Source organism: Salmo salar, chromosome ssa08 (assembly GCF_905237065.1).
Source record: "Salmo salar chromosome ssa08, Ssal_v3.1, whole genome shotgun sequence".
Lineage (NCBI taxonomy): Eukaryota > Metazoa > Chordata > Actinopteri > Salmoniformes > Salmonidae > Salmo > Salmo salar.
The window spans coordinates 17,916,531-17,942,529 of NC_059449.1; the positions used below are offsets into that span (position 1 = coordinate 17,916,531).

Genomic DNA, 25,999 nt, shown 5'->3' on the forward strand with positions numbered 1-25,999 from the left:
GTAGGGGTGTGAGAGGGTAGTGGTGTGAGAGGGTAGGGGTGTGAGAGGGTAGGGTGTAAGAGGGCAGGGGTGTGAGAGGGTAGTGGTGTGAGAGGGTAGTGGTGTGAGAAGGTAGGGGGGTGAGAGGGTAGAGGTGTGAGAGGGTAGTGGTGTGAGAGGGTAGGGGGGTGAGAGGGTAGTGATGTGAGAGGGCAAGGGTGTGAGAGGGCAGGGGGTGAGAGGGTAGGGGTGTGAGAGGGCAGTGGTGTGAGAGGGTAGGGGTGTGAGAGGGTAGGGGTGTGAGAGGGTAGGGGTGTGAGAGGGTAGGGTGTAAGAGGGCAGGGGTGTGAGAGGGTAGTGGTGTGAGAGGGTAGGGGGGTGAGAGGGTAGGGGGGTGAGAGGGTAGGGGTGTGAGAGGGTAGGGGTGTGAGAGGGTAGTGGTGTGAGAGAGTAGGGGTGTGAGAGGGTAGGGAGGTGAGAGTGTAGGGGTGTGAGAGGGTAGTGGTGTGAGAGGGTAGTGGTGTGAGAGGGCAGGGCTGTGAGAGGGTAGTGGTGTGAGAGGGTAGGGGTGTGAGAGGGTAGTGGTGTGAGAGGGCAGGGGTGTGAGAGGGTAGGGGGGTGAGAGGGTAGGGGTGTGTTAACTGGTAACCTACGGCATAATAAATGTTGCTAATGTCAAGATTAGTGGCGGTGGTAAGTCCTGTTCTGCTCATCTACTCTTCCATGGCGACATGCGGAGTGTCATAATGCCCCATCGTGCTAACCAGGGCCATGCCCAATCACCAATACCCAGTGACTCACTAGGAAGATTACATACTGCACACACACACATACACTCTTGCATGTACACATACCCAGGTGCACACATACGCACTCGTGTGCGTGCGCACACGCACACAGCTTCATTAGCTGAGACCATGAAAACCTTTAAACCTTTTGATTTGCTGTAAAATTAAATGAATATTGGCAGAAGTAATTGTAGAAATGTGTGAAAATAAAAGCGTTAAGTTCAATGATGGATATCCATTACATGAGATGAAAATGTTCACAATTATTTCTGTCAATATTCACTTCGGTAATTTTACCACAAATCAAGCATGATTATTTGTAATTGTAAAGGTTTTCATCACTGCTGTAAAAGTAGGGCACCAACATTACATTACCAATAGTCTGCTCCCACCTTGTGGACAATAGGAATGTTGCAGCGTTTGTCCTGTGGATTTCCCCCAAGTACTTATGTAAGGTACTTCCTTTTTATGGATTTGGTGTTAGGATAGGATAACCTGTCCTACATAAAACAGCTGCAGTTCACACACACACACATAGGGGTTTTGTACACTTTACACGTGTAGGGGTATGTAACATGACAGTAATAAGCAACACATTGTTGTCTCAGTCAATGTACTGCGTGTATATTCACTTCTGTTTTCTTGTCTCACTTGGAATGAAATGTGTCCCCCTCTAACGTTATCTATTTCAACATGCATGTCTTTATCGGATGACCTTGGCCAAGCATCCCTACCCCATCCCTAGCCCTCATGGTGGCTAAAACAATTAGGCCCCTATAAAAAGAAATAGAAAATACGTTGCTTGCAAATCTACACAACGCAAGACATTGAACTTGGAATAAAAGTCGTTTAAAACGGAGCTCTACTAAGCAGCCATCGCTTTCTCAGCCTCTGCGACTGTTGCCAGGAACCAGAGTTAGACCGGTGACGTCCAATCATCTGCACAGCCCTCTCCTCTTTTCCCAGTTTGAGAGGGCTGGAATTACATGACATCATTTAAAGAGCGCCCCCGTACCACCAACGAGGAAAAAAAGAAAACTTGAATCCTCCATCTTCCCACGAGCTGGAAGAGAAAACACCTGAGCGCCGTTTGCCATTGGGACGCTTTCAGTTCCCTTGTCGATATCGCGAAGCCTGTACCATTGTTGGATTGGCCGCGGCGGTATCCCGGATAGTATCGGATTCGGGGAGGGGCGTTCTCTCCGCGCGGGGAATGGCGGAGCAGCAGGCTGCTGTGCTGTGGATTCAATGTGGGAGAGAGATGGGGGTTTAGCTCAATAAGATAGATCCCAGTCCTCTGTGTTTTCCACTCTCTCTCTCTCTGTTGTCGTTCTAAATCTCTGCTGCCCCTGGCCATGGATCCAGAGAAAACGTTGACGTTCTGCCTAGGACTCAAAGCAGAGGCGGTATGTTGACTTACACATTTTGTATTATCAACATCTTCGCTTGATATGATTGCTGTGAGTTATGGTGATTTTGTCAACAACTGGTCAATATTATACTGCAGGGGTATTATGCTACTGTGTATGCCGTTGTGATGTTTTCTAAGCAATGTTCCTAGATTGCACGGATTTGTTGTCATACCGTCGATTCAGTGGATATCTGTTATTGTTGGAAATAATTCAATTGATATTGCAACAAATATTTAGGCTTCACAAGACTAAGATTTTATGGACAGTCTGAAGTTCAAGTTTTTCTAAATCAGGCTTTTTGAGCATAAATAGACTTGTTGTACAGCACACACACAAGTGCATGATTATACTTTCATTTATGTTTTATTTTAAGATGTGTTGCTGATATCTGAAAGTTGATTTCCTCATCTCTTTGTCTGGAAATTAATTTGCTGTAATGCACCAAAGAATGACCTCAATTTTACACAGCCCATAATTAGAAGTGCTTTTAGCTCCCGACCCCGCATAATAAAGGTAATTTATAACCACTCTGCCAATGATGAAATACTATAGTGCTGATTCAATGAGCTATAGGCCAAGGGCCGGGATAATGCAGGGGTTTACCAGGGCTGAAGTCCCTGGTCCCAGGCCCGTGGGGGGCCACAGAGGCAAAAAAAAAAAAACAACTATGAAGGAAATACAGTGCCTTCGGAAAGTATTCAGACCCCATGACATTTTCCACATTTTGTTACTTTACAGCCTTATTTGAAAATGTATAAAATAAAATAAAATCCACAGCAATCTACACACAATACCTCATAATGGCAAAGCAAAAACAGGTTTTTATATATTTTTGCACATTTATTAAAATGGGAAAACAGAAATACCTTACTTATATAAGTATTCAGACCCTTTGCTATGAGACTCAAAATTGAGGTCAGGTGCATCCTGTTTCCATTGATCATCCTTTTGATGTTTCTACAACTTGATTGGAGTCCACCTGTGGTAAATTCAATTGATTGGACATGATTTGAAAAGGCACACACCTGTATATATAAGGTCCCACAGTTGACAGCGCATGTCAGAGCAAAATCAAACCAAAGAGGTCGAAGGAATTGTCTAGAGCTCAGAGACAGGATTGTGTCGAGGCACAGATCTGGGGAAGGGTACCAAAAAATGTATGCAGCATTGAAGGTCTCCAAGAACACAGTGGCCTCCATCATTCTTAAATGGAAGAAGTTTGGAACCACCAAGACTCTTTCTAGAGCAGGCCGCCCGGCCATACTGAGCAATCGGTAGAGAAGGGCCTTTGACAGGGAGGTGACCAAGAACCCGATGGTCACTCTGACAGAGCTCTAGAGTTCCTCTGTTTTTTCCCTTACTGTACATTATATATGTAGTATATTTCTTAAACCGCCAACCACAGGAAGACTCAGGAGCCCACTCTCAATGAGTGTAGACAGCCTGCTTTATTCTGCTGCCACTCTGCTAATCATCAGATGGGGAGGACAGGAGGTAGGGGGACACGTGGGTAACTGGGGGGCCCTGCCTTGATTGGGTAACTGAGTATTAAATACATTTAAGTAAACTGCATTATAATTAAATGTGACTGGTCAATTGTGTGAATAATGGTCTGGGCCCAAATTCATAGGGGGCCCAAGAGGCAAAAAAAACAGCAACAAAAAACAAATGATGTAATTTTTTTTATTATAATTTTTATACAACCACAGGAGCCCACTCTCAATGTTCAAAATACACCAGAGAGCATAATTTAGCACCAGAGAATCAACAGTTTATCCCAATAAAGCACATACAGATATCTGCCAAAATGAAGGAAACACCAACATAAAGTGTCTTAATAGGGTGTTGGGCCACCACAAGCCAGAATAGCTTCAATGCACCTTGGCATAGATTCTACAAGTGGACCTAAACCAACACCATAACATATATAATGTATCCCTTGTTTACTCAAGTGTTTCCTTTATTTTGGCAGTTACCGGTATGCCTACAGTCGGGAAGGCCACAGTTTGGGCAACATTCACTCCAAATATCAGCTCCAGCTTCTTGCTATGTGACCATAGACATATAATCCATAGAAGGGAAATGGGTAGGACGGCGGCGGGGCAGGGGGCTATAAAAAAAAAAAAAGTCCGGGCCCATGATTTCTTAATCCGGCCCTGTATAGGCCTAGAGGTCTTCCCGGCATGGCATGGTATATACAGAACAAGTCAGCTACAAGAATATGTGCATGTCACGACTTCCGCCGAAGTCGGCTCCTCTCCTTGTTCGGGCGGCGTTCAGCAATCGACGTCACTGGCTTTCTAGTCATTGCCGCTCCATTTTTCATATATCCATTTGTCTTGTCTTGTCTCCATACACACCTGGTTTTCATTTCCCCAATCAATTTACTTGTATTTAACCCTCTGTTTCCCATCATGTTTTGTGTGTAATTGTTTCCTGTTATTATGGTGTTTTATTATGCGCTTTACTTTTTTGATGTTCTGTGTTTTGAGTGCGTTTTATTTATGTAGTGCTCAGGTTTTTGGAACTAAAATAATGTGCGCCTGTTTACATCACTCTACTCTCTTGCACCTGACTTCGCCTCTAATACACCCGTTGACAGCATTACACACCTCCAATTGAGTCAGCAGGAGCAGGTACCCTGGTTAGAGGAGTCGAGGAGCGCGTCCAGGAACATTCGGCCATGTTACAACATCTTGGTGCCATGATGGATCGCGTTGTCCAGACCATGGACCGCTGGGAGAGACAAGAAGTCTCTCCAGTGCCTTGACCAGCACAACCGGGGTTGTCTCCATCCGTTCCATCCGGAGAGAGTTCCAGTGGGAATGATGGAACGGCAGCACAGTGCCAGGGATTCTTGTTACAACTGGACCTCTACCTGGCCACTGTGCACCCAGCTCCCTCAGGAGGGGAGAGAGTGGCCGCCCTTGTCTCCTGCCTCACAGGAAGAGCGCTAGAGTGGGCAAACGTCGTGTGGAGAGAAGGAGACACGGCGCAAGACCACTTTGAGGAGTTCACCCGTCTTCAACCATCCACCTGAGGGCAGAGCGGCGGGGGAGAGGCTCTTCCATTTGAGACAGGGGACGAGGAGCATCCAGAACTTCGCCCTGGAATTCCGGACCTTGGCCGCCGGAGCAGGCTGGAACGACAGGGCCCTCATCGACCACTATCGATGCAGCCTACGAGAGGACGTCCGATGTGAGCTGGCCTGCAGGGATGCCACCATTTTCTTCGACCAACTGGTGGATTTGTCCATCCGGTTGGATAACCTGCTGGTCACCCGCGGACGTCCAGAGGGGGCTCTGTCGGTTTCATTGTCCAGTACCCCCGCTCCGGTGCCCATGAAGTTAGGAAGGGCTGCTCATAGGGAGACTGGAGGAGGAGCCGTCACGTGCGCCATCTGTGGCCGCAGAGGACACACTGCCGGCCGGTGCCGTGTTGGTTTCTCTGGGAGTTGAGGTAACAGGCAGGGCACTCTGGCGTCACCCCAGGCGAGTTTGCACCACACTCATCCAGAGTCCTCTGTTGATCAACTCTTTGTGCCTGTTTGTTTACCTGAGTTTTCCCCACATTCCCAGCATAAGGCACTCGTCGATTCAGGCGCAGCTGGGAATTTTATCGACAGAGCATTAGCCATTAGGTTAGGGATCCCCATTTTTCCTATAGTTAGACCCTTCCCGGTACACGCTCTAGATAGTTGACCATTAGGGTCCGGGCTAATCAAGGAGGCCACCATATCCTTGGCCATGGTTATGCAGGGGAATCATGAGGAGAGAATCAGTCTCTTTCTCATTGACTCTCCTGCGTTTCCTGTGGTACTAGGCCTTCCTTGGTTGGCTCTGCATAACCCCACTATTTCCTGGCAACAGAGGGCTCTCACGGGATGGTTGTGAGAGTGCTCAGGGAGGTGTGTAGGGGTTTCTGTTGGTGCTACCACGGTGGAAAGTCCAGACCAGTTCTCAACTGTGCACATCCCCCCAGAATATGCCGATTTCGCGAAGGCGACTCAATTACCACCTCATCGACGGGGGGATTGTGCGATAAATCTCCTGGCAGACGCTGCGCTTCCCAGGAGTCACGTGTATCCTCTGTCGTAAGCGGAGATGGTGGCTATGGATACATATGTCTCTGAATCCCTGCGTCAGGGGTACATTCGGCCCTCTACTTCACCCGCCTCCTTGAGTTTCTTTTTTGTGAAGAGGAAGGATGGAGGTTTACGCCCGTGCATTGACTATAGAGGTCTCAATCAAATCACGATGAAGTACAGTTACCCGCTACCTCTTATCGCCACGGCGATTGAGTCAATGCATGGGGCGCGCTTCTTCACGAAACTAGATCTCAGGAGTGCGTATAACCTGGTGCGTATCCGGGAGGGAGACGAGTGGAAGACAGCGTTCAGTACCACCACAGGGCATTATGAGTACCTCATCATGCCGTACGGGTTGATGAATGCTCCATCAGTTTTCCAATCCTTTGTAGACAAGATTTTCAGGGACCTGCACCGCCAGGGTGTAGTGGTGTATATCGATGACATTCTGATTTACTCCGCTACACGCGCCGAGCATGTGTCCTTGGTGCGCAAGATACTTGGACGACTGTTGGAGCATGACCTGTAAGTTAAGGCTCAGAAATGCCTGTTTTTTCAGCAGGCCGTCTCCTTCCTAGGGTATCGCATTTCCACATCAGGGGTGGAGATGGAGAGTGACCCCATTGCAGCCATGCATAATTGGCTGACTCCCACCACGGTAAAGGAGGTGCAGCGATTTTTAGGGTTTACTACCGGAGATTTATCCGGGGTTTTGGCCAGGTTGCTGCACCCATTACCTCGCTGCTGAAGGGGGGTCCTGTAAGGTTGCGGTGGTCGGCTGAGGCGGACAGGGCTTTTGGGCAACTACGGGCTCTGTTTACTTCGGCTCCAGTGCTGGCCCATCCGGATCCCTCTTTGGCATTCATAGTGGAGGTGGACGCATCCGAGGCTGGGATAGGAGCCGTGCTCTCACAGCGCTCGGGCACGCCACCGAAACTCCGCCCATGTGCTTTCTTCTCGAGGACGCTCAGCCCAGCGGAGCGTAACTATGATGTGGGGGACCGGGAGTTGTTGGCTGTGGTTAAAGCGTTGAAAGCATGGAGACATTGGCTTGAGGGGGCTAAACACCCTTTTCTCATCTGGACTGACCACCGCAACCTGGAGTACATCCGGGCAGCGAGGAGACTGAATCCTCATCAGGCAAGGTGGGCCATGTTCCTTACCTGTTTTGTGTTTACCCTATCCTACAGACCAGGTTCCCAGAATGCGAAGGCAGACGCACTGTCCCGGCTGTATGACACAGAGGAGCAGCCCATGGATCAGACTCCCATAATCCCGGCCTCCTGCCTGGTAGCGCCAGTCGTGTGGGATCTGGATGCGGACAATGAGCAGGCGTTGCGTACAGAGCCCGCTCCCCTCCAGTGTCCCGTAAGGCGTATGTACGTTCCGTCTGCTGTCCGTGACCAGTTGATCTTTTGGGCCCACACGTCTCCCTCCTCTGGTCATCCGGGGATCGGTCGGACGGTGCGCTGTCTGACTGGGAAGTACTGGTGGCCCACTTTGGCTAAGGACGTGAGGTTTTATGTCTCCTCCTGCTCGGTGTGTGCCCAGAGTAAGGCTCCGAGACACCTGCCCAGAGGTAAGTTACATCCCTTACCCATTCCACAACGACCTTGGTCACATCTGTCAGTAGATTTCCTAACGGATCTTCCTCCCTCACAGGGAAATACCACGATCCTGGTCGTTGTGGATCGTTGTCGTCTCCTCCCTCTGCCTGGTCTCCCTACGGAGCCCTGTTTACACACGTCTACGGGGTGCCTGAGGATATAGTGTCAGATCGGGGTCCCCAGTTCACGTCGAGAGCTTGGAGGGCGTTCATGGAACATCTGGGGGTCTCGATTAGCCTTACCTCAGGTTTTCACCCCGAGAGTAACAGGCAGGTAGAGAGAGTCAACCAGGATGTGGGCAGGTTTCTGCGGTCCTATTGCCAGGACCGGCCGAGGGAGTGGGCAGCGTTTGTGCCCTGGGCCGTGATGGCACAGAACTCGCTTCGCCACTCCTCCACTAACCTCTCCCCCTTTCAGTGCGTATTGGGGTACCAGCCGGTTCTGGTACCGTGGCATCAGGGTCAGACCGAGACTCCTGCGGTAGACGACTGGTTTAGACGCGTGGAGGAGACATGGAAGGCCACCCATGTCCATCTCCAGTGAGCCGCGCGTCGCCAGAAAGCCAGCGCGGACCGTCACCGCAGGGACCGGGTCTGGCTCTCGACCCGTAACCTGCCCTCTGCCTGCCCTGCCGGAAGCTGGGTCTGCGGTTTGTGGGGCCATTTAAAGTCCTGAGGAGGGTGAACGAGGTATGTTATAGATTACAGCTTCCCTCTGATTATCGTATTAACCCCTCGTTCCATATGTCTCTCCTCAGGCCGGTGGTGGCTGGTCCGCTCCAGGAATCTGAGGTGCGGGAGGTCCCTCCGCCCCCTTTGGACATCGAGGGGGCCCCGGCGTACATCGTTCGTTCTATCCTGGATTCGAGGCGTCGGGTGGGGGGCCTTCAGTACCTCGTGGAGTGGGAGGGGTACGGGCCGGAGGAGAGGTGCTGGGTTCCGGTTGCAGATGTTTTGGATCCTGAACTGCTGCGGGAGTTTCACCGTTGCCGGCCGGATCGCCCTGCACCTCGTCCTCCAAGTCGTCCTCGAGGCAGGTGTCAGCGCGCTGCTGGAGCCGCGCGTCAAGGGGGGGGGTACTGTCACGACTTCCGACAAAGTCGGCTCCTCTCCTTGTTCGGGCGATCGACGTCACCGGCTTTCTAGCCATCGCCGCTCCATTTTTCATATATCCATTTGTCTTGTCTTGTTTCCATACACACCTGGTTTTCATTTCCCCAATCAATCTACTTGTATTTAACCCTCTGTTTCCCATCATGTTTTGTGTGTAAATGTTTCCTGTTATTATGTTTTTTTATTACGCACTTTACTTTTATGATGTTCTATGTTTTGAGTTTGTTTTATTTATGTAGTGCTCAGGTTTTTGGAACTAAAATAAAGTGCGCCTGTTTACATCACGCTACTCTCCTGCACCTGACTTCGCCTCAAGTACACCCGTTGACAGTGCAATTACCATTCTCAAGATGATCTTTACATTGATTGTAGGCTTAGTTGTAGCGGGTATTATTCATGTGTTAGTGTGTATGTTAAAGAAGTTATCTCCTATTGAATACTCTCACTAAGAAGAAAACTCCGCTACTGTAGGTGTTTGCTATCATAGCTGAATTTCTTGCACGCGCACGCACGCACGCACGCGCACACACACACACACACACACACACACACACACACACACACACACACACACACACACACACACACACACACACACACACATACACATACACATACACACACACACACTGTTGACTGTCCATCAGGCATTGTGCTATGAACGTTCCTAACCATTTACCTTGTGATGATAATAATATACAGTGAGGGAAAAAAGTATTTGATCCCCTGCTGATTTTGTATGTTTGCCCACTGACAAAGAAATGATCAGTCTATAATTTTGATGGTAGGTTTATTTGAACAGTGAGAGACAGAATAACAACAAAAAAATAACAAACCAAAAAAACGCATGTAAAAATGTTATAAATTGATTTGCATTTTAATGAGGGAAATAAGTATTTGACCCCTCTGCAAAACATGACTTAGTACTTGGTGGCAAAACCCTTGTTGGCAATCACAGAGGTCAGACGTTTCTTGTAGTTTGCCACCAGGTTTGCACACATCTCAGGAGGGATTTTGTCCCACTCCTCTTTGCAGATCTTCTCCAAGTCATTAAGGTTTCGAGGCTGACGTTTGGCAACTCGAACCTTCAGCTCCCTCCACAGATTTTCTACGGGATTAAGGTCTGGAGACTGGCTAGGCCACTCCAGGACCTTAATGTGCTTCTTCCTGAGCCACTCCTTTGTTGCCTTGGCCGTGTGTTTTGGGTCATTGTCATGCTGGAATACCCATCCACGACCCATTTTCAATGCCCTGGCTGAGGGAAGGAGGTTCTCACCCAAGATTTGACGGTACATGGCCCCGTCCATCGTCCCTTTGATGCGGTGAAGTTGTCCTGTCCCCTTAGCAGAAAAACACCCCCAAAGCATAATGTTTCCACCTCCATATTTGACGGTGGGGATGGTGTTCTTGGGGTCATAGGCAGCATTCCTCCTCCTCCAAACACGGCGAGTTGAGTTGATGCCATAGAGCTCCATTTTGGTCTCATCTGACCACGACACTTTCACCCAGTTGTCCTCTGAATCATTCAGATGTTCATTGGCAAACTTCAGACGGGCATGTATATGTGCTATCTTGAGCAGGGGGACCTTGTGGGCGCTGCAGGATTTCAGTCCTTCACAGCGTAGTGTGTTACCAATTGTTGTCTTGGTGACTATGGTCCCAGCTGCCTTGAGATCATTGACAAGATCCTCCCGTGTAGTTCTGGGCTGATTCCTCACCGTTCTCATGATCATTGCAACTCCACGAGGTGAGATCTTGCATGGAGCCCCAGGCCGAGGGAGATTGACAGTTATTTTGTGTTTCTTCCATTTGCGAATAATCGCACCAACTGTTGTCACCTTCTCACCAAGCTGCTTGGCGATGGTCTTGTAGCCCATTCCAGCCTTGTGTAGGTCTACAATCTTGTCCCTGACATCCTTGGAGAGCTCTTTGGTCTTTGCCATGGTGGAGAGTTTGGAATCTGATTGATTGATTGCTTCTGTGGACAGGTGTCTTTTATACAGGTAACAAACTGAGATTAGGAGCACCCTTTAAGAGTGTGCTCCTAATCTCAGCTCGTTACCTGTATAAAAGACACCTGGGAGCCAGAAATCTTTCTGATTGAGAGGGGGTCAAATACTTATTTCCCTCATTAAAATGCAAATCAATTCATAACATTTTTGACATGCGTTTTTCTGGATTTTGTTGTTGTTCTGTCTCTCACTGTTCAAATAAACCTACCATTAAAATGATAGACTGATCATTTCCTTGTCAGTGGGCAAACGTACAAAATCAGCAGGGGATCAAATACTTTTTTCCCTCACTGTATCTCTAGGAGGACAATGTTTCTTCATAACTTCCATTGGTCGCTGTTTAAGTGGTCTTAGCTAACGGTCTCTTCTGCCAGAACAATCAGCTCCTTTGCATCTGTCCAGGATGCTCCTGTGTTCACTTTAGCTCGTAGAAAAAGGGTTCCAAAAGGGTTCTTTGGATGTCCCCATAGGAGAACCCTTTTTGGTTCCAAGTAGAACCCTCTGTGGAAAGGGTTTTCTGTACATGGAACCCAAAAGCGTTCTACCTGGAACCAAAAAGGGTTCTTCAAAGGGTTCTCCTATGGGGACAACCAAAGAACCATTTCAGGTTCTAGATAGCACCTTTGTTTCTGAGTGTATAGCCTATTGTGTAAGAGGTGCCTGGGTTAACTCTGTCTCCCCTCAGTCTGGCTTGTTTTCTTACTCTCTTTACAGAACCATCATATCTCACAAGGCCAGGACTGCCGTTATCTAACCCAGCAACACACACACACACACACACACACACACACACACACACACACACACACACACACACACACACACACACACACACACACACACACACACACACACACACACACACACACACACACACACAAACTGGTGAACAGGCAGGAAGTGAGGAAGTGTTTTAAGCTGCTTGCCTTGCTGTCTGTCTGTGGCTTTGCGCCGTGGTTAGGTGTTAGTGTGGGAGACATCTACAACTTGTAGTAGAGGTGTCTTGTGGTTTTTAACATGGTCTCGGGGGATGATTGAATGACCTCTTCAGATCCAGTAATGTATGATGTATGATGTGGTGGGCTAAACCACAGACTCTCAACTTTACAGCAGAGTGGAGGCCTGTGATATTACAAGACTTCTCTTCCTGTAGATAAGACTGTTTGGCTGCCGGAAATCCCATCCTACGCCAGTGAAATGCATTTACTGAGTTGTTGTTGCCGATCACTCCCAGTCAGATACAGTAGGTCTAATACTCCCATTCAGATACAGTAGGTCTTATACTCCCAGTCAGATACAGTAGGTCTTATACTCCCAGTCAGATACAGTAGGTCTTATACTCCCAGTCAGATACAGTAGGTCTTATACTCCCAGTCAGATACAGTAGGTCTTATACTCCCAGTCAGATACAGTAGGTCTCATACTCCCAGTCAGATACAGTAGGTCTCATACTCCCAGTCAGATACAGTAGGTCTCATACTCCCAGTCAGATACAGTAGGGCTTATACTCCCAGTCAGATACAGTAGGTCTCATACTCCCAGTCAGATACAGTAGGTCTTATACTCCCAGTCAGATACAGTAGGTCTCATACTCCCAGTCAGATACAGTAGGTCTCATACTCCCAGTCAGATACAGTAGGTATTATACTCCCAGTGGATACAGTAGGTCTCATACTCCCAGTCAGATACAGTAGGTCTTATACTCCCAGTCAGATACAGTAGGTCTCATACTCCCAGTCAGATACAGTAGGTCTCATACTCCCAGTCAGATACAGTAGGTCTCATACTCCCAGTCAGATACAGTAGGTCTCATACTCCCAGTCAGATACAGTAGGTCTTATACTCCCAGTCAGATACAGTAGGTCTTATACTCCCAGTCAGATACAGTAGGTCTCATACTCCCAGTCAGATACAGTAGGTCTCATACTCCCAGTCAGATACAGTATGTCTCATACTCCCAGTCAGATACAGTAGGTCTCATACTCCCAGTCAGATACAGTAGGTCTTATACTCAATTCTACAGCAACCAGTTGACAGTCCTGCTGACACTGTTGACAACATCTCTCTTGCTCTCAGTGGTAATCGCATCAAACTGTCAATACTGCAGTCTTCATCCTTGTTACATCTTGAGTCAAGATGGACTGGTATAAGTTGCAACCAACCTAAAGAGCAATTCTTATTTTTTTTCCCTCTCTCAGCCAATCACAATTTCCAAAGTGTTGGGATACATCTTACTCTAACCCTGAACCTGACCCTAACCATAACCTGAAAGCTGTTGACCATCAACAGAGTTACAGTTGATAGTTTGTTGATAGATCTGTAGAACACATATAGGGACCTATCCAAATAAAGTGTGACCAAACAACGGGATACAAGATTATCTAGATGTTTTGTAAAATCTCTGATATTCCGTTCACGCTGTCCAGTAACAGTACATTACTATCTTCACTCCTCTAACCAGGCTGACATCTGCTGTTAGTGGTCCTGCCGTTGACGGAGTGAGGTTTCCAGTCCGGAGCTGCCTGTGTAATGTTTATCCCAAACTAGTCTCACACTCCTCTGCTACTGCTGTGTGTGTCTCTCTCTCTCTCTGTGTGTGTGTGTGTGTCTGTGTGTGTGTGTGTGTGTGTGTGTGTGTGTGTGTGTGTGTGTGTGTGTGTGTGTGTGTGTGTGTGTGTGTGTGTGTGTGTGTGTGTGTGTGTGTGTGTGTGTGAGCGTGTTGCTCTGCTACTGTTTGATCAATACCTGGCACAGACGCCAGCTGCTTGTCCTCCCCCTGTACTCTACTGCTGCTGCAGTGCCTCACTTTGTTAGAGAGCAGCAGGAGTTGGATGGATGGAGACTACTAGGAGGACTCTGGGTCAACCCTGATAGTGTGTAGTAGTGTGTAGTAGTGTGTAGTAATGTGTAGTTATAGGTACTAGTTTTTAGTAGTGTGTAGTAATGTGTAGTAGTGCGTCGTAGTGTATAGTAGCTTGTAATAGTGCGCAGTAGTATGTAATAGTGCGTAGTAGTGTGTAGTAGTTTTTAGTAGTGTGTAATAGTGCGTAGTAGTGTGTAGTAGTGTGTAGTATTGTGTAATTGTGTGTAGTAGTGTGTAGTAAGGTGTAAGAGTGTGTAATAGTGTGTAGTAGTGTAATAGTGTGTAATAGTGTGTAGTAGTGTGTAGTAGTTTGTAATAGTGTGTAGTAGTGTGTAGTAGGGTGTAGTAGTGTGTAGTAGTTTGTAATAGTGTGTAGTAGTGTGTAGTGGTGTGTAGTAGTTTGTAATAGTGTGTAATAGTGTGTAGTAGTGTGTAGTAGTTTGTAATAATGTGTAGTAGGGTGTAATAGTGTGTAATAGTGTGTAGTAGTGTGTAATAGTGTGTAGTAGTTTATAATAGTGTGTAATAGTGTGTAGTAGGGTGTAGTAGAGTGTAGTGGTGAGACATGTTGAGTAGCTACAGTTTTGACTATGTGTGAAGGTTAAGATGAAGGATTTCCATAACTAACTGATTTGAAATCAGTCATTGTCATTAGCTACTGACTAGTTTCTGTTAGTCTGCACTAGTACCCTCAAACTACACTCTGGACCTCTAAGACAGTTCCACTGCTTTTTTTCATTGTTCCCCTTTAATCCTGGGACACCAGGTGGGTGCTATTCATTATCAGGTAGAACAGAAAACCAGCAGGCTCCTAACTACGTTAAGGTCGAATAACCCTGATCTAGTATGCGATTGGGGCTCCATTATGCAATGTGCTTATGGGTGATTATGGGTTGACTCCAATACAGTGCTGGCTCAGGTGATAGGCCTAGTACCAAATCTATGTGTGAGTTCAAACAGTGCTGGGGAGAGAGATGCAGTGTTGGTTAGAGAGATGCAGTGTTGGGGAGAGAGATGCAGTGTTGGGGAGGGAGATGCAGTGTTGGGGAGAGAGATGCAGTGTTGGGGAGAGAGATGCAGTATTAGGGAGAGAGATGCTGTAATAGGGAGAGAGATGCAGTATTAGGGAGAGAGATGCTGTATTAGGGAGAGAGATGCAGTATTAGGGAGAGAGATGCTGTATTAGGGAGAGAGATGCAGTATTAGGGAGAGAGATGCTGTATTAGGGAGAGAGATGCAGTATTAGGGAGAGAGATGCAGTATTAGGGAGAGAGATGCTGTATTAGGGAGAGAGATGCAGTATTAGGGAGAGAGATGCAGTATTAGGGAGAGAGATGCTGTATTAGGGAGAGAGATGCAGTATTAGGGAGAGAGATGCAGTATTAGGGAGAGAGATGCAGTATTAGGGAGAGAGATGCAGTGTCGGGGAGAGAGATGCTGTATCGGGGAGAGAGATGCTGTATTAGGGAGAGAGATGCAGTATTAGGGAGAGAGATGCAGTATTAGGGAGAGAGATGCAGTATTAGGGAGAGAGATGCAGTGTCGGGGAGAGAGATGCTGTATCGGGGAGAGAGATGCTGTATTAGGGAGAGAGATGCAGTATTAGGGAGAGAGATGCTGTATTAGGGAGAGAGATGCAGTATTAGGGAGAGAGATGCTGTATTAGGGAGAGAGATGCAGTATTAGGAAGAGAGATGCAGTGTCGGGGAGAGAGATGCTGTATTAGGGAGAGAGATGCAGTATTAGGGAGAGAGATGCAGTATTAGGGAGAGAGATGCAGTATTAGGGAGAGAGATGCAGTGTCGGGGAGAGAGATGCTGTATCGGGGAGAGAGATGCTGTATTAGGGAGAGAGATGCAGTATTAGGGAGAGAGATGCAGTATTATGGAGAGAGATGCTGTATTAGGGAGAGAGATGCTGTATCGGGGAGAGAGATGCTGTATTAGGGAGAGAGATGCAGTATTAGGGAGAGAGATGCAGTATTAGGGAGAGAGATGCAGTATTAGGGAGAGAGATGCAGTGTCGGGGAGAGAGATGCTGTATCGGGGAGAGAGATGCTGTATTAGGGAGAGAGATGCAGTATTAGGGAGAGAGATGCAGTATTAGGGAGAGAGATGCAGTATTAGGGAGAGAGATGCAGTGTCGGGGAGAGAGATGCTGTATCGGGGAGAGAGATGCTGTATTAGGGAGAGAGATGCAGTATTAGGGAGAGAGATGCTGTATTAGGGAGAGAGATGCAGTATTAGGGAGAGAGATGCTGTATTAGGGAGAGAGATGCAGTATTAGGAAGAGAGATGCAGTGTCGGGGAGAGAGATGCTGTATTAGGGAGAGAGATGCAGTATTAGGGAGAGAGATGCAGTATTAGGGAGAGAGATGCAGTGTCGGGGAGAGAGATGCTGTATCGGGGAGAGAGATGCTGTATTAGGGAGAGAGATGCAGTATTAGGGAGAGAGATGCAGTATTATGGAGAGAGATGCTGTATTAGGGAGAGAGATGCTGTATCGGGGAGAGAGATGCATTATTAGGGAGAGAGATGCTGTATTAGGGAGAGAGATGCAGTATTAGGGAGAGAGATGCAGTATTAGGGAGAGAGATGCTGTATTAGAGAGAGAGATGCAGTATTAGGGAGAGAGATGCAGTGCCCAGTGCAGCCTGGCCAACAGAGACCCACCGTCAGCTGACAAAAGGCTGACTGGTCATTTGCATGTTTGGTGACATGCCGTCCAGTCAGACTGAGTCGGGTGTAAAAATAAGCCCAGTGTCTCCATCCATGCGAGCATTGTGTCCTCTGTGGCTGGACACCCGCAGTCAACTGCAACACTAAACAGATAGGCATTTTCCTTTTACTGTTATGCAACCGTCCTCCTGTCTGTCTGAAATGGACACACACAGGCGTTGTGTTGCGTTGCGTTTGGTTGTGTGTTTGAGGTAGACGTGCTGAGTACAATGGAGGTATTGTATCTGGGGATTGTAAGCGTGAAGTGGGCTCGCTCACTGATTTCCATTGCAGATGGACTCTGGTATCTGGGATGATAGTACGCTTACAAGTGATCACAATCGCATTGCTCTTTTTTGGTTATGCAAATCCTTTAGCCAATATGTGCTTTTGACTTGATTATGGACTAATCCTTTTTACAGGAACTGTCCTGTTCCACAGTTCATGTGAATGCTGTGTCGCGTTCAGTAAGGAATAACATGTTTTAACTGTAGTCAATCAGTGAAGTTAGTACCAACTTAACTTGCTCAATAAGAACACAGATTTTCGTTTTCCATTGCAAAATGTACCCTACTACTGAACATAACCCTGTCTGGTAGGGCCTGTCTGTCTGTAGGTGTCTGTCTGTCTGTCTGTCTGTCTGTCTGTCTGTCTGTCTGTCTGTCTGTCTGTCTGTCTGTCTGTCTGTCTGTCTGTCTGTCGGTCGGTCGGTCGGTCGGTCTGTCTGTCTGTCTGTCTGTCTGTCTGTCTGTCTGTCTGTCTGTCTGTCTGTCTGTCTGTCTGTCTGTCTGTCTGTCTGTCTGTCTGTCTGTCTGTCTGTCTGTCTGTCTGTCTGTCTGTCTGAACATCCACAGTCAGGCTGTCTGGATAGGTGAACATCCACAGTCAGGCTGTCTGTATAGGTGAACATCCACAGTCAGGCTGTCTGTATAGGTGAACATCCACAGTCAGGCTGTCTGTATAGGTGAACATCCACAGTCAGGCTGTCTGGATAGGTGAACATCCACAGTCAGGCTGTCTGGATAGGTGAACATCCACAGTCAGGCTGTCTGTATAGGTGAACATCCACAGTCAGGCTGTCTGTATAGGTGAACATCCACAGTCAGGCTGTCTGTATAGGTGAACATCCACAGTCAGGCTGTCTGGATAGGTGAACATCCACAGTCAGGCTGTCTGGATAGGTGAACATCCACAGTCAGGCTGTCTGGATAGGTGAACATCCACAGTCAGGCTGTCTGTATAGGTGAACATCCACAGTCAGGCTGTCTGTATAGGTGAACATCCACAGTCAGGCTGTCTGTATAGGTGAACATCCACAGTCAGGCTGTCTGGATAGGTGAACATCCACAGTCAGGCTGTCTGTATAGGTGAACATCCACAGTCAGGCTGTCTGTATAGGTGAACATCCACAGTCAGGCTGTCTGTATAGGTGAACATCCACAGTCAGGCTGTCTGGATAGGTGAACATCCACAGTCAGGCTGTCTGGATAGGTGAACATCCACAGTCAGGCTGTCTGGATAGGTGAACATCCACAGTCAGGCTGTCTGTATAGGTGAACATCCACAGTCAGGCTGTCTGTATAGGTGAACATCCACAGTCAGGCTGTCTGTATAGGTGAACATCCACAGTCAGGCTGTCTGGATAGGTGAACATCCACAGTCAGGCTGTCTGGATAGGTGAACATCCACAGTCAGGCTGTCTGGATAGGTGAACATCCACAGTCAGGCTGTCTGTATAGGTGAACATCCACAGTCAGGCTGTCTGTATAGGTGAACATCCACAGTCAGGCTGTCTGGATAGGTGAACATCCACAGTCAGGCTGTCTGTATAGGTGAACATCCACAGTCAGGCTGTCTGTATAGGTGAACATCCACAGTCAGGCTGTCTGGATAGGTGAACATCCACAGTCCACTGTCTGTATAGGTGAACATCCACAATCAGGCTGTCTGGATAGGTGAACATCCACAGTCAGGCTGTCTGGGTAGGTAGGATCGTAGGATCGTATACCCAAAAAACAGACTACTAAATATTGGTACTGGGGGGACCGTATACCCAAAAACAGACTAATAAATATTGGCACTGGGGGGACCGTATACCCAAAAACAGACTAATAAATATTGGCTTCTAGGCGTTACAGATGTTAAGTGAACTGGACAAGGTTTTATGGGGAGACTGTATTTATTAGATGTATTAGCTAAACTGTAAATACAGAACGAAGGGTTGGCCTCTCTCTCTCTCTCTCTCCTCCCATTCCTCTCTTTCTCTGATGTGCAGCCTGTCTGTCAGTCTGTCTGGCTCTGCCTGTGTAAATGTCAGCTGTATTAACTCTGCCCCCCCTCTGTTCTCTCTCCAGATGACCATCTCCCTGCAGGGGCCGGAAGGACCAGCAGCTAAGGTAAGGAGTCTAACCTTTCAATCCCCAGTCATTCATTCACAACAACCAGCACAGCACATAGAAAGGAACTAGCGGTGGGAGGCAAACAAGGAAAACGATTAACAAGAAAAGGGTTGAGAGGTAGAGAGCGGGAGAGAGAGGGAGAGAGAGGGAGAGAGAGAGGGAGGTGGAAAGTGGTAGGGGAGGGAGGGAACTATAGGGGGCTAATAACAGTACAACACTGAAGATGAACTAGGAATCTGAAGACAAGGGAGGGAGGGAGGGAGGGAGGGAGGGAGGGAGGGAGGGAGGGAGGGAGGAGGAGGCAGGCAGGAGGCAGGCAGGCAGGAAGGCAGGCAGGCAGGCAGGCAGGCAGGCAGGCAGGAAGGAAGGAAGGAAGGAAGGAAGGAAGGAAGGAAGGAAGGAAGGAAGGAAGGAAGGAAGGAAGGAAGGAAGGAAGGAAGGAAGGAAGGAAGGAGGGAGGGAGGGAGGGAGGGAGTGCAAAAAAAGAGGGAGGGATGGAGAGAACTAGGGGGTAAACAAGCAAAATGAAGAAAAAGGGGGATGGAGAGAGAGAGAGCGGGAGGGGTGAAGAGAGAAAGGGATATGGGAGGACACTAGAGGGCTAACAAGCATTCTGAAAAAACAAGGAATGTCCATCTCACACTGTGTTGCTACCTGCTCTCAAAGCTGCAGGGTTTCTACATATTGGATCAGCTATTTGTCCAGCTCCTGTGAAAAAGGTGTGGGTGTGTATACTGCAAAACCCTCTCCTGGTATCACTAACACGCTAACTAACCTTGAATTAACACGTAAACCAGCTTTGGACTTATGTACCTATAACAAGCATCTTCAGCATGATATCCACTATGGTTTAGATAACAGGCCTCATTGCCAAAATCCTGAAGTATCCCTTTAAGTGCTTCACTCCTGCTTGCCCACAGTCTTCACTCCTGCTAGCCCACAGTCTTCACTCCTGCTAGCCCACAGTCTTCACTCCTGCTAGCCCACAGTCATGTGGATGTTTTGGTCAAAGTGGTCAAACCAGTAGCTTAGTGATTCCGCGGTTTTACATTACACGTCAACGATGATGAATGTGTGGAAAGACCAGATTAAGACTTCCTAGATAACGTTTATTTTCTCATTGCAGACGACTGTGTCTCCAAAGGGTTCAGACATGGGAACCATCAACAAGGTTAGAGATGTATTCTGTTTATGTCTGCTATCCATTGTTTCTCAATAAAACATACAGTGCATTTGGAAAGTATTCAGACCCCTTGACCTTTTCCACATTTTATTACGTTACGGCCATATTCTAAAATGGATTAAATAGTTTTCCCCCCTCGTCAATCTACACACAACACCCCATAATGACAAAGCAAAAACAGGTTTTTAAATATGTTTGCTAATTTATTAAAAATAAAAACATTTACATAAGTATTCAGACCCTTTACTCAGTACTTTGTTGAAGCACCTTTGTCAGTTATTACAGCCTCGAGTCTTCATGGGTGTGACGCTACAAGCTTGGTACACCTGTATTTGAGGAGTTTCTCCCATTTTTCTCTGCCGATACTCTCAAGCTCTGTCAGGTTGGATAGGGAGCGTCGCTGCACAATTATTTTCAGGTCTCTCCAGAGATGTTCGATCGGTTTCAAGTCCGGGCTCTGACTGGGCCACTCAAGGATACATCCCCACAGCATCATGCTGCCACCACCATGCTTCACCATAGGGATGATGCCAGGTTTCTTCCAGATGTGACGCTTAACATTCCGGCCAAAGAGTCCAATCTTGGTTTCATCAGACCAGAGAATCTTGTTTCTCATGGTCTGAGAGTCCTTTAGGTGCCTTTTGCCAAACTCCAAGCGGGCTGTCATGTGCCTTTTACTGAGGAGTGGCTTCTGTCTGGCCACTCTACCATAAAGGCCTGATTGGTAGAGTGCTGCAGAGATGGTTGTCCTTCTGGAAGTTTCTCCCATCTCCACAGAAGAACTCTGGAGGTATGTCAGAGTGACCATCGGGTTCTTGGTCACCTCCCTGACGAAGGCCCTTCTCTCCTGATTGCTCAGTTTGGCCGGACGGCCAGCTCTAGGAAGAGTCTTGGTGGTTCTGAACTTCTTCCATTTAATAATGATGGAGGCCACTGTGTTTATGGGGACCTTCAATGCTGTAGACATCTTTTGGTACCCTTCCCCATATCTGTGCCTCGACACAATCCTGTCTCTGAGCTCTACAGACAATTCCTTCGACCTCATGGCTTGGTTTTTGCTCTGACATGCACTGTCACCTGTGGGACCTTATATAGACAGGTGTGTGCTTTTCCAAATCATGTCCAATCAATTTAATTTTCCACAGTTGGACTCCAATCAAGTTGTAGAAACATCTCAAGGATGATCAATGGAAACAGGATGCACCTGAGCTCAATTTCGAGTCTCATAACAAAGGGTCTGAATACTTATGTAAATAAGGTATTTCTGTTTTATATTTTTATAAATTTGCTAACATTTCTAAAAACCTGTTTTCACTTTGTCATTATGAGGTATTGTGTGCAGATTGATGAGGAAATGTTTTTATTTAATCCATTTTAGAATAAGGCTGTAACGTATCAAAATGTGGAAAAACGGAATGGGTCTGAATACTTTCCGAATGCGCTGTGTATACCTGGTTAAGTAAAGGTAATGAAAACATTTTTGTTTGACGCTAACACGTCTGACCCACTCAACTATTCAAGGGTTTGATGACTAGTTAAGTAGTTAAATCAGATGAGATGGTGCTGGGCTGGAACAAAAAAGTGCAACCCAGGGGGGTACTCATCTCCAACCCCACAACTGGAAATTTGAGAAACACCCTGCTCAAGCTAAAAGACCATGGTGTTGTTGTTTACCATGTACGTTGTTGTCATGTCATGTCTTGTCCACTAGGGGGTGAAAGACCAAGCTGGCTCAGGCAGCCAGCCCATGCTCAGTCATAAGTACTGCCCTGGGGTCAACAACAACCCAGGCTACCTGTGTGAGACCGGCCACTGCTGTGGGGAGACAGGATGCTGCACCTACTACTACGAGCTGTGGTGTGAGTAACAACCACTAGAGTACCAGCCAAGAGGCTTGTCTTGTCAGCATTTTCTGTCACACAGCTATACTGATGCATTGTGGTATGTAACCAGACCAGATCGGGAGTTTAACATGAGCAAGCCCTTAAGGCTGGTCCTCCGATCAAACTGTAGACAGTTTTGTCTTATTATGGTATAATACATTTCAATTTATAAAAGCTTTTTCAAGATGATTATGCAACAGTACCAGAGGCTGTTCAATAATTGGGATTAATAAAGTTGCTTAAATTCAATTCAGTATTGACAGGGTCTCTGTGTGTCTGTATCCTGCAGGGTTCTGGCTGCTGTGGACCATTGTGATTCTGTTCAGCTGTTGCTGTGCCTACCGCCACAGGCGGGCCAAGCTGCGTGTCCAGCAGCAGCAGAGACAGAGGGAGATCAACCTGATCGCCTATCACGGAGCCTGCAACTACCCTGCATCCATGTTGGACCTCAGTACGTATAGCTACGGTCGCCTCTCTCCCTGGTCCTTTCATTGTCGGCGTCACCTTGTCGTCTTATTAGCAGACCTGGGTTCAAATAGTATTTGAAATGTTTGCTCATTTGCTTGAGTCTGTCTAGGGTGCTAGATTGGTTGGATTTGAACTTTTGGGACAATTCCGTTGGCTGCGTTGTGCCAGGGAAGGTCAAGGAAGTACAACTTAAAGCCCCGATGCAGTCTTCTTCATTTTATTTTGAAATGTAAACAACTCCAGATATATTTTTGTATAATTTGTTTTCCTGAGCCTCCTTTTGTCATTGAAATGCTCAGTCTGATCGTGTGGGCGTGTTGATACAAATGTTAATATACAGTATTTACATACACAACACTGACTGGCGGATAGGAGCACCTAGACTCTAGAGCCTACTCCGCGTACCCCTTCAAAGTAGGAGGATACATATGCAAATAAAAGATGACTAGTCATTGGTCAGAATAATCAGATCTGATTGTGATGTCATGATCTGGGCCAAAAACTCCATCTCACCTGAACAGGCTAAAATTCCAGGATTTTTTTTTAAAACAGCTCTTACACAAAAAGGGCATTATCATAATTTTCTCAATTTCAGAGTGTCATTTCGACCACATAGTGTGGAAATATCATTAAAAAAACAAGACTGGAATGCACTGCACAATTACTATTTTGGAGCTTGGTGTTTCAGTCCCTATTGCTGCTCATGTAACCCTAGTGGTTAGGAGATTAAATTGATTATCTGTCATGTGTTATACTGTAGGTTTCCTGGCCTCCTTCAAGCTGCCGTCCTATGAGGAGGTGGCAGCCCAGCCCCCCTCACCCCCTCCATCCTACAGCTCCGTCTTTGCTCTGCAGGGGGCGATGGGGGGCGCCACCGCTTACACAGCCACCCCTTACGGTTCAGCCTACCCCCATCACCACCAGCAACAACCCCCCGGCCCTCCCTCCTACTTGGTTAGCTCCAGGGCGGGCCCCAGCGGTGCCGGTGGTGGCCTGACCTCATCTCAGAGTTCAGACAACTACACCAGCTGCTCCTGCGAGTCCTGCTCACTCCTCACCTCCCCATCCAGCACCTCCTTCTCTGTCCAGGTGACCTACGAGACGGATAATACCAGCCATGCCTCCACGCCCGGTAGCGAGGTTGGAGGAGGGGGGGGGGAGGTCCTGAGAGGCTTCCCCAGGGAGGGTTCATCTCTGGAGGGAGTTGTGTCTGCCAGGTCCCCTTTGTCTCCTGGAGGATATCCACCTCCTCCTCTGCCCCCTCCTCCACCTGAACTTCTACCTACACCTTCTCCCACAGCGTCTTCTCCTCTCCCTCCCACTCTCCCCCTTCCCAAACTATCTTCTCCCTCTCCACTTCCTCCTTCACATCATCCGCCGCTCCCTCCACTCATCCTTATGGACCCCCTGGCTGTGCTGGCTGAGCAGAGAGGGGTGGAGGGCGGCCTGAGTGAAGGGGGGGTCACAGAGAGACAGAGCCCTTCCATCCTCTCTCCCCCCAAGCCCACCCAGTCTCCCCCCAAACACGCCCTCTTCTCCACCAATGTGGACTTCTTCGAGCCCGTGGAGAAAGAGAGGAGAGAGGAAGAGGAGGAGGAAGAGGAGGATGAGGATCATTTCCGTCACCGCCGGCTCACAGGCGACTCCGGCATCGAAGTGTGCCGCTGCCAAGTGAAGAGCGAGGAAGAGGATGCGGAGAAGAAGGTGAAAGAAGATCAAGATGGAGAAGGGGATGGAGTGGAGGGGGCGGGTTTCCTCCATGACAGTGTGGACTGTTCCCTCCGAGCGCAGCAGGTCGCCCAGTGTGGCCACGCCTCCTCGGCCATCCCCAGGGGCGGGGACGCCATCATCACCGTGGAGTCGTCATGAGGACAGCCAATGAGGGCCAACTAATTCGGTCAGGTGACCAAAACTCACTTGACTGACAACAAATGGAGCCAATGGCGCTTAAAAGTGTTTACTTTGACCCAGTAGCACCCCCTACTGTTCAAGCCAGGAAGCCAGAAAGCCAAGGCCCACATCAACTAGTATGGGCCTGCTTGTGTTAACGGCTTACTGTAGTAATGTCAAGTCACCATAGTAACACAGAGGAAGTGGATCATCACAGCCTTGTAATTGAAAGGAGGAAGGAAGTGGTTACAGAGGGAGTCGGACTGTTTATCTGTGTTGATCTTTCTGACGGTCATTATCATTCTGTCCCGCTGCGCTGCCACCGGGAACAAACACACCTTTTATTATTTCTCAAAGTGCAGAAACCAATGCGGCAGTGAAACTGCTAACGATACTCTCCCTCTCTCTCTCTCTCTCTCTCTCTCTCTTTCTGTCTCTCTCTCCCTCCCTCACTCTCTCTCTCTTTCTATCTGTCTCTCTGTCTTTCTGTCTCTCTCTCTCTCCCTCTCTCTCTCTCTCTCTCTCTCTCTCTCTGTCTTTCTGTCTCTCTCTCTCTCTCTCTCTCTCTCTCTCTCTCTCTCTCTCTCTCTCTCCCTCACTCTCTCTCTCTCTCTCTCTCTCTCTCTCCCTCTCTCACTCTTTCTATCTGTCTCTCTGTCTTTCTGTCTCTCTCTCTCCCTCTCTCTCTCTCTCTCTCTCTCTCTCTCTCTCTTCTCTCTCTCTCCCTCTCTCACTCTCTCTCTCTTTCTATCTGTCTCTGTCTTTCTGTCTGTCTCTCTCTCTCTCTCTCTCTCTCTCTCTCTCTCTCTCTCTCTCTCTCTGTCTTTCTGTCTCTCTCTCCCTCTCTCTCTCTCTCTCTCTCACACCATCTCTCTCTCTCTTTCTCTCTCGTCACAGGAAGAGGAGCAACAGCTGCATGAGACAGTATAAAGTCAGCACAATGTTCACACAGTCTCCCTCGCACAGACACACACACACACACACACACACACACACACACACACACACACACACACACACACACACACACACACACACACACACACACACACACACACACACACACACACACACACACACACACACACACACACACACACACACACACACACACACACTCACACACAACAACCCACCTGCTGTGTCTGCAGCTCTGCTGCACCTGCCCTTTTGCTTTGCAAAAATACCTCCCGCTTTCTTCCTCTCCCCATCCTCCCATCAGAGTACGGTTTGCTCCTCTTCTCTTCTCCTCCTCTCCTCCTCTCCCATCCCTCTCTGGCCAGTAGTTGATGTTGCTGTTGGATGTACAGTCATTGACAAGGTGAGACTGGGTCTAGTCTAGAAACAGGCTGGTACAGACTGACCTCACTGTCTGACACCCACATTGATCTGTTGTTGCGCCGCTGCTCGGACGGTCGGCAATCTGCAAGGCAATAATGATATGAACAATGATTATGATGATGGACAAGAGCTATTGAAATCACTCCACGACTGTCTGACTGTCCATTGGACTCGGAGTGGTCAGTGAGGTGGTGTGTACAGTTAAAACACGCCAAGACTTTGCATTGGTTTTCTGATACGTATTCTAGTGCTGTTTCA

At 47.9% G+C, this 25,999-nt stretch overlaps 1 protein-coding gene across 2 annotated transcripts; it reads left to right on the plus strand.

Annotated features, from left to right (window-relative positions):
• The first annotated feature begins 1,676 nt into the window (after positions 1–1,676).
• LOC106610319 (proline-, glutamic acid- and leucine-rich protein 1) lies at positions 1,677–24,902 on the plus strand. Of its 2 annotated transcripts, XM_014209603.2 has the most exons (7): positions 1,678–2,173; positions 18,932–18,973; positions 19,643–19,695; positions 20,103–20,147; positions 21,871–22,018; positions 22,332–22,493; positions 23,271–24,901. In XM_014209603.2, exons 4-7 carry the CDS (start codon positions 20,130–20,132, stop codon positions 24,377–24,379), a joined length of 1,437 nt encoding a protein of 478 aa, XP_014065078.1. In that variant the 5' UTR covers positions 1,678–2,173; positions 18,932–18,973; positions 19,643–19,695; positions 20,103–20,129; the 3' UTR covers positions 24,380–24,901. The 2 variants fall into 2 exon arrangements, with proteins under 2 accessions (XP_014065077.1, XP_014065078.1); XM_014209602.2 differs by lacking the exon at positions 19,643–19,695 and having other exon boundaries at positions 1,677–2,173; positions 23,271–24,902.
• Positions 24,903–25,999: the final 1,097 nt, after the last annotated feature.

Excerpts from the sequence above, each read along its gene's own strand:
- LOC106610319 (XM_014209602.2), top strand. The coding sequence starts at position 2,123 with ATGGATCCAGAGAAAACGTTGACGTTCTGCCTAGGACTCAAAGCAGAG. Across the intron at positions 2,174-18,931 it reads TAGGACTCAAAGCAGAGGCG|ATGACCATCTCCCTGCAGGG; the intron begins GTATGTTGACTT and ends TTCTCTCTCCAG. Across the intron at positions 20,148-21,870 it reads ACATGGGAACCATCAACAAG|GGGGTGAAAGACCAAGCTGG; the intron begins GTTAGAGATGTA and ends CTTGTCCACTAG.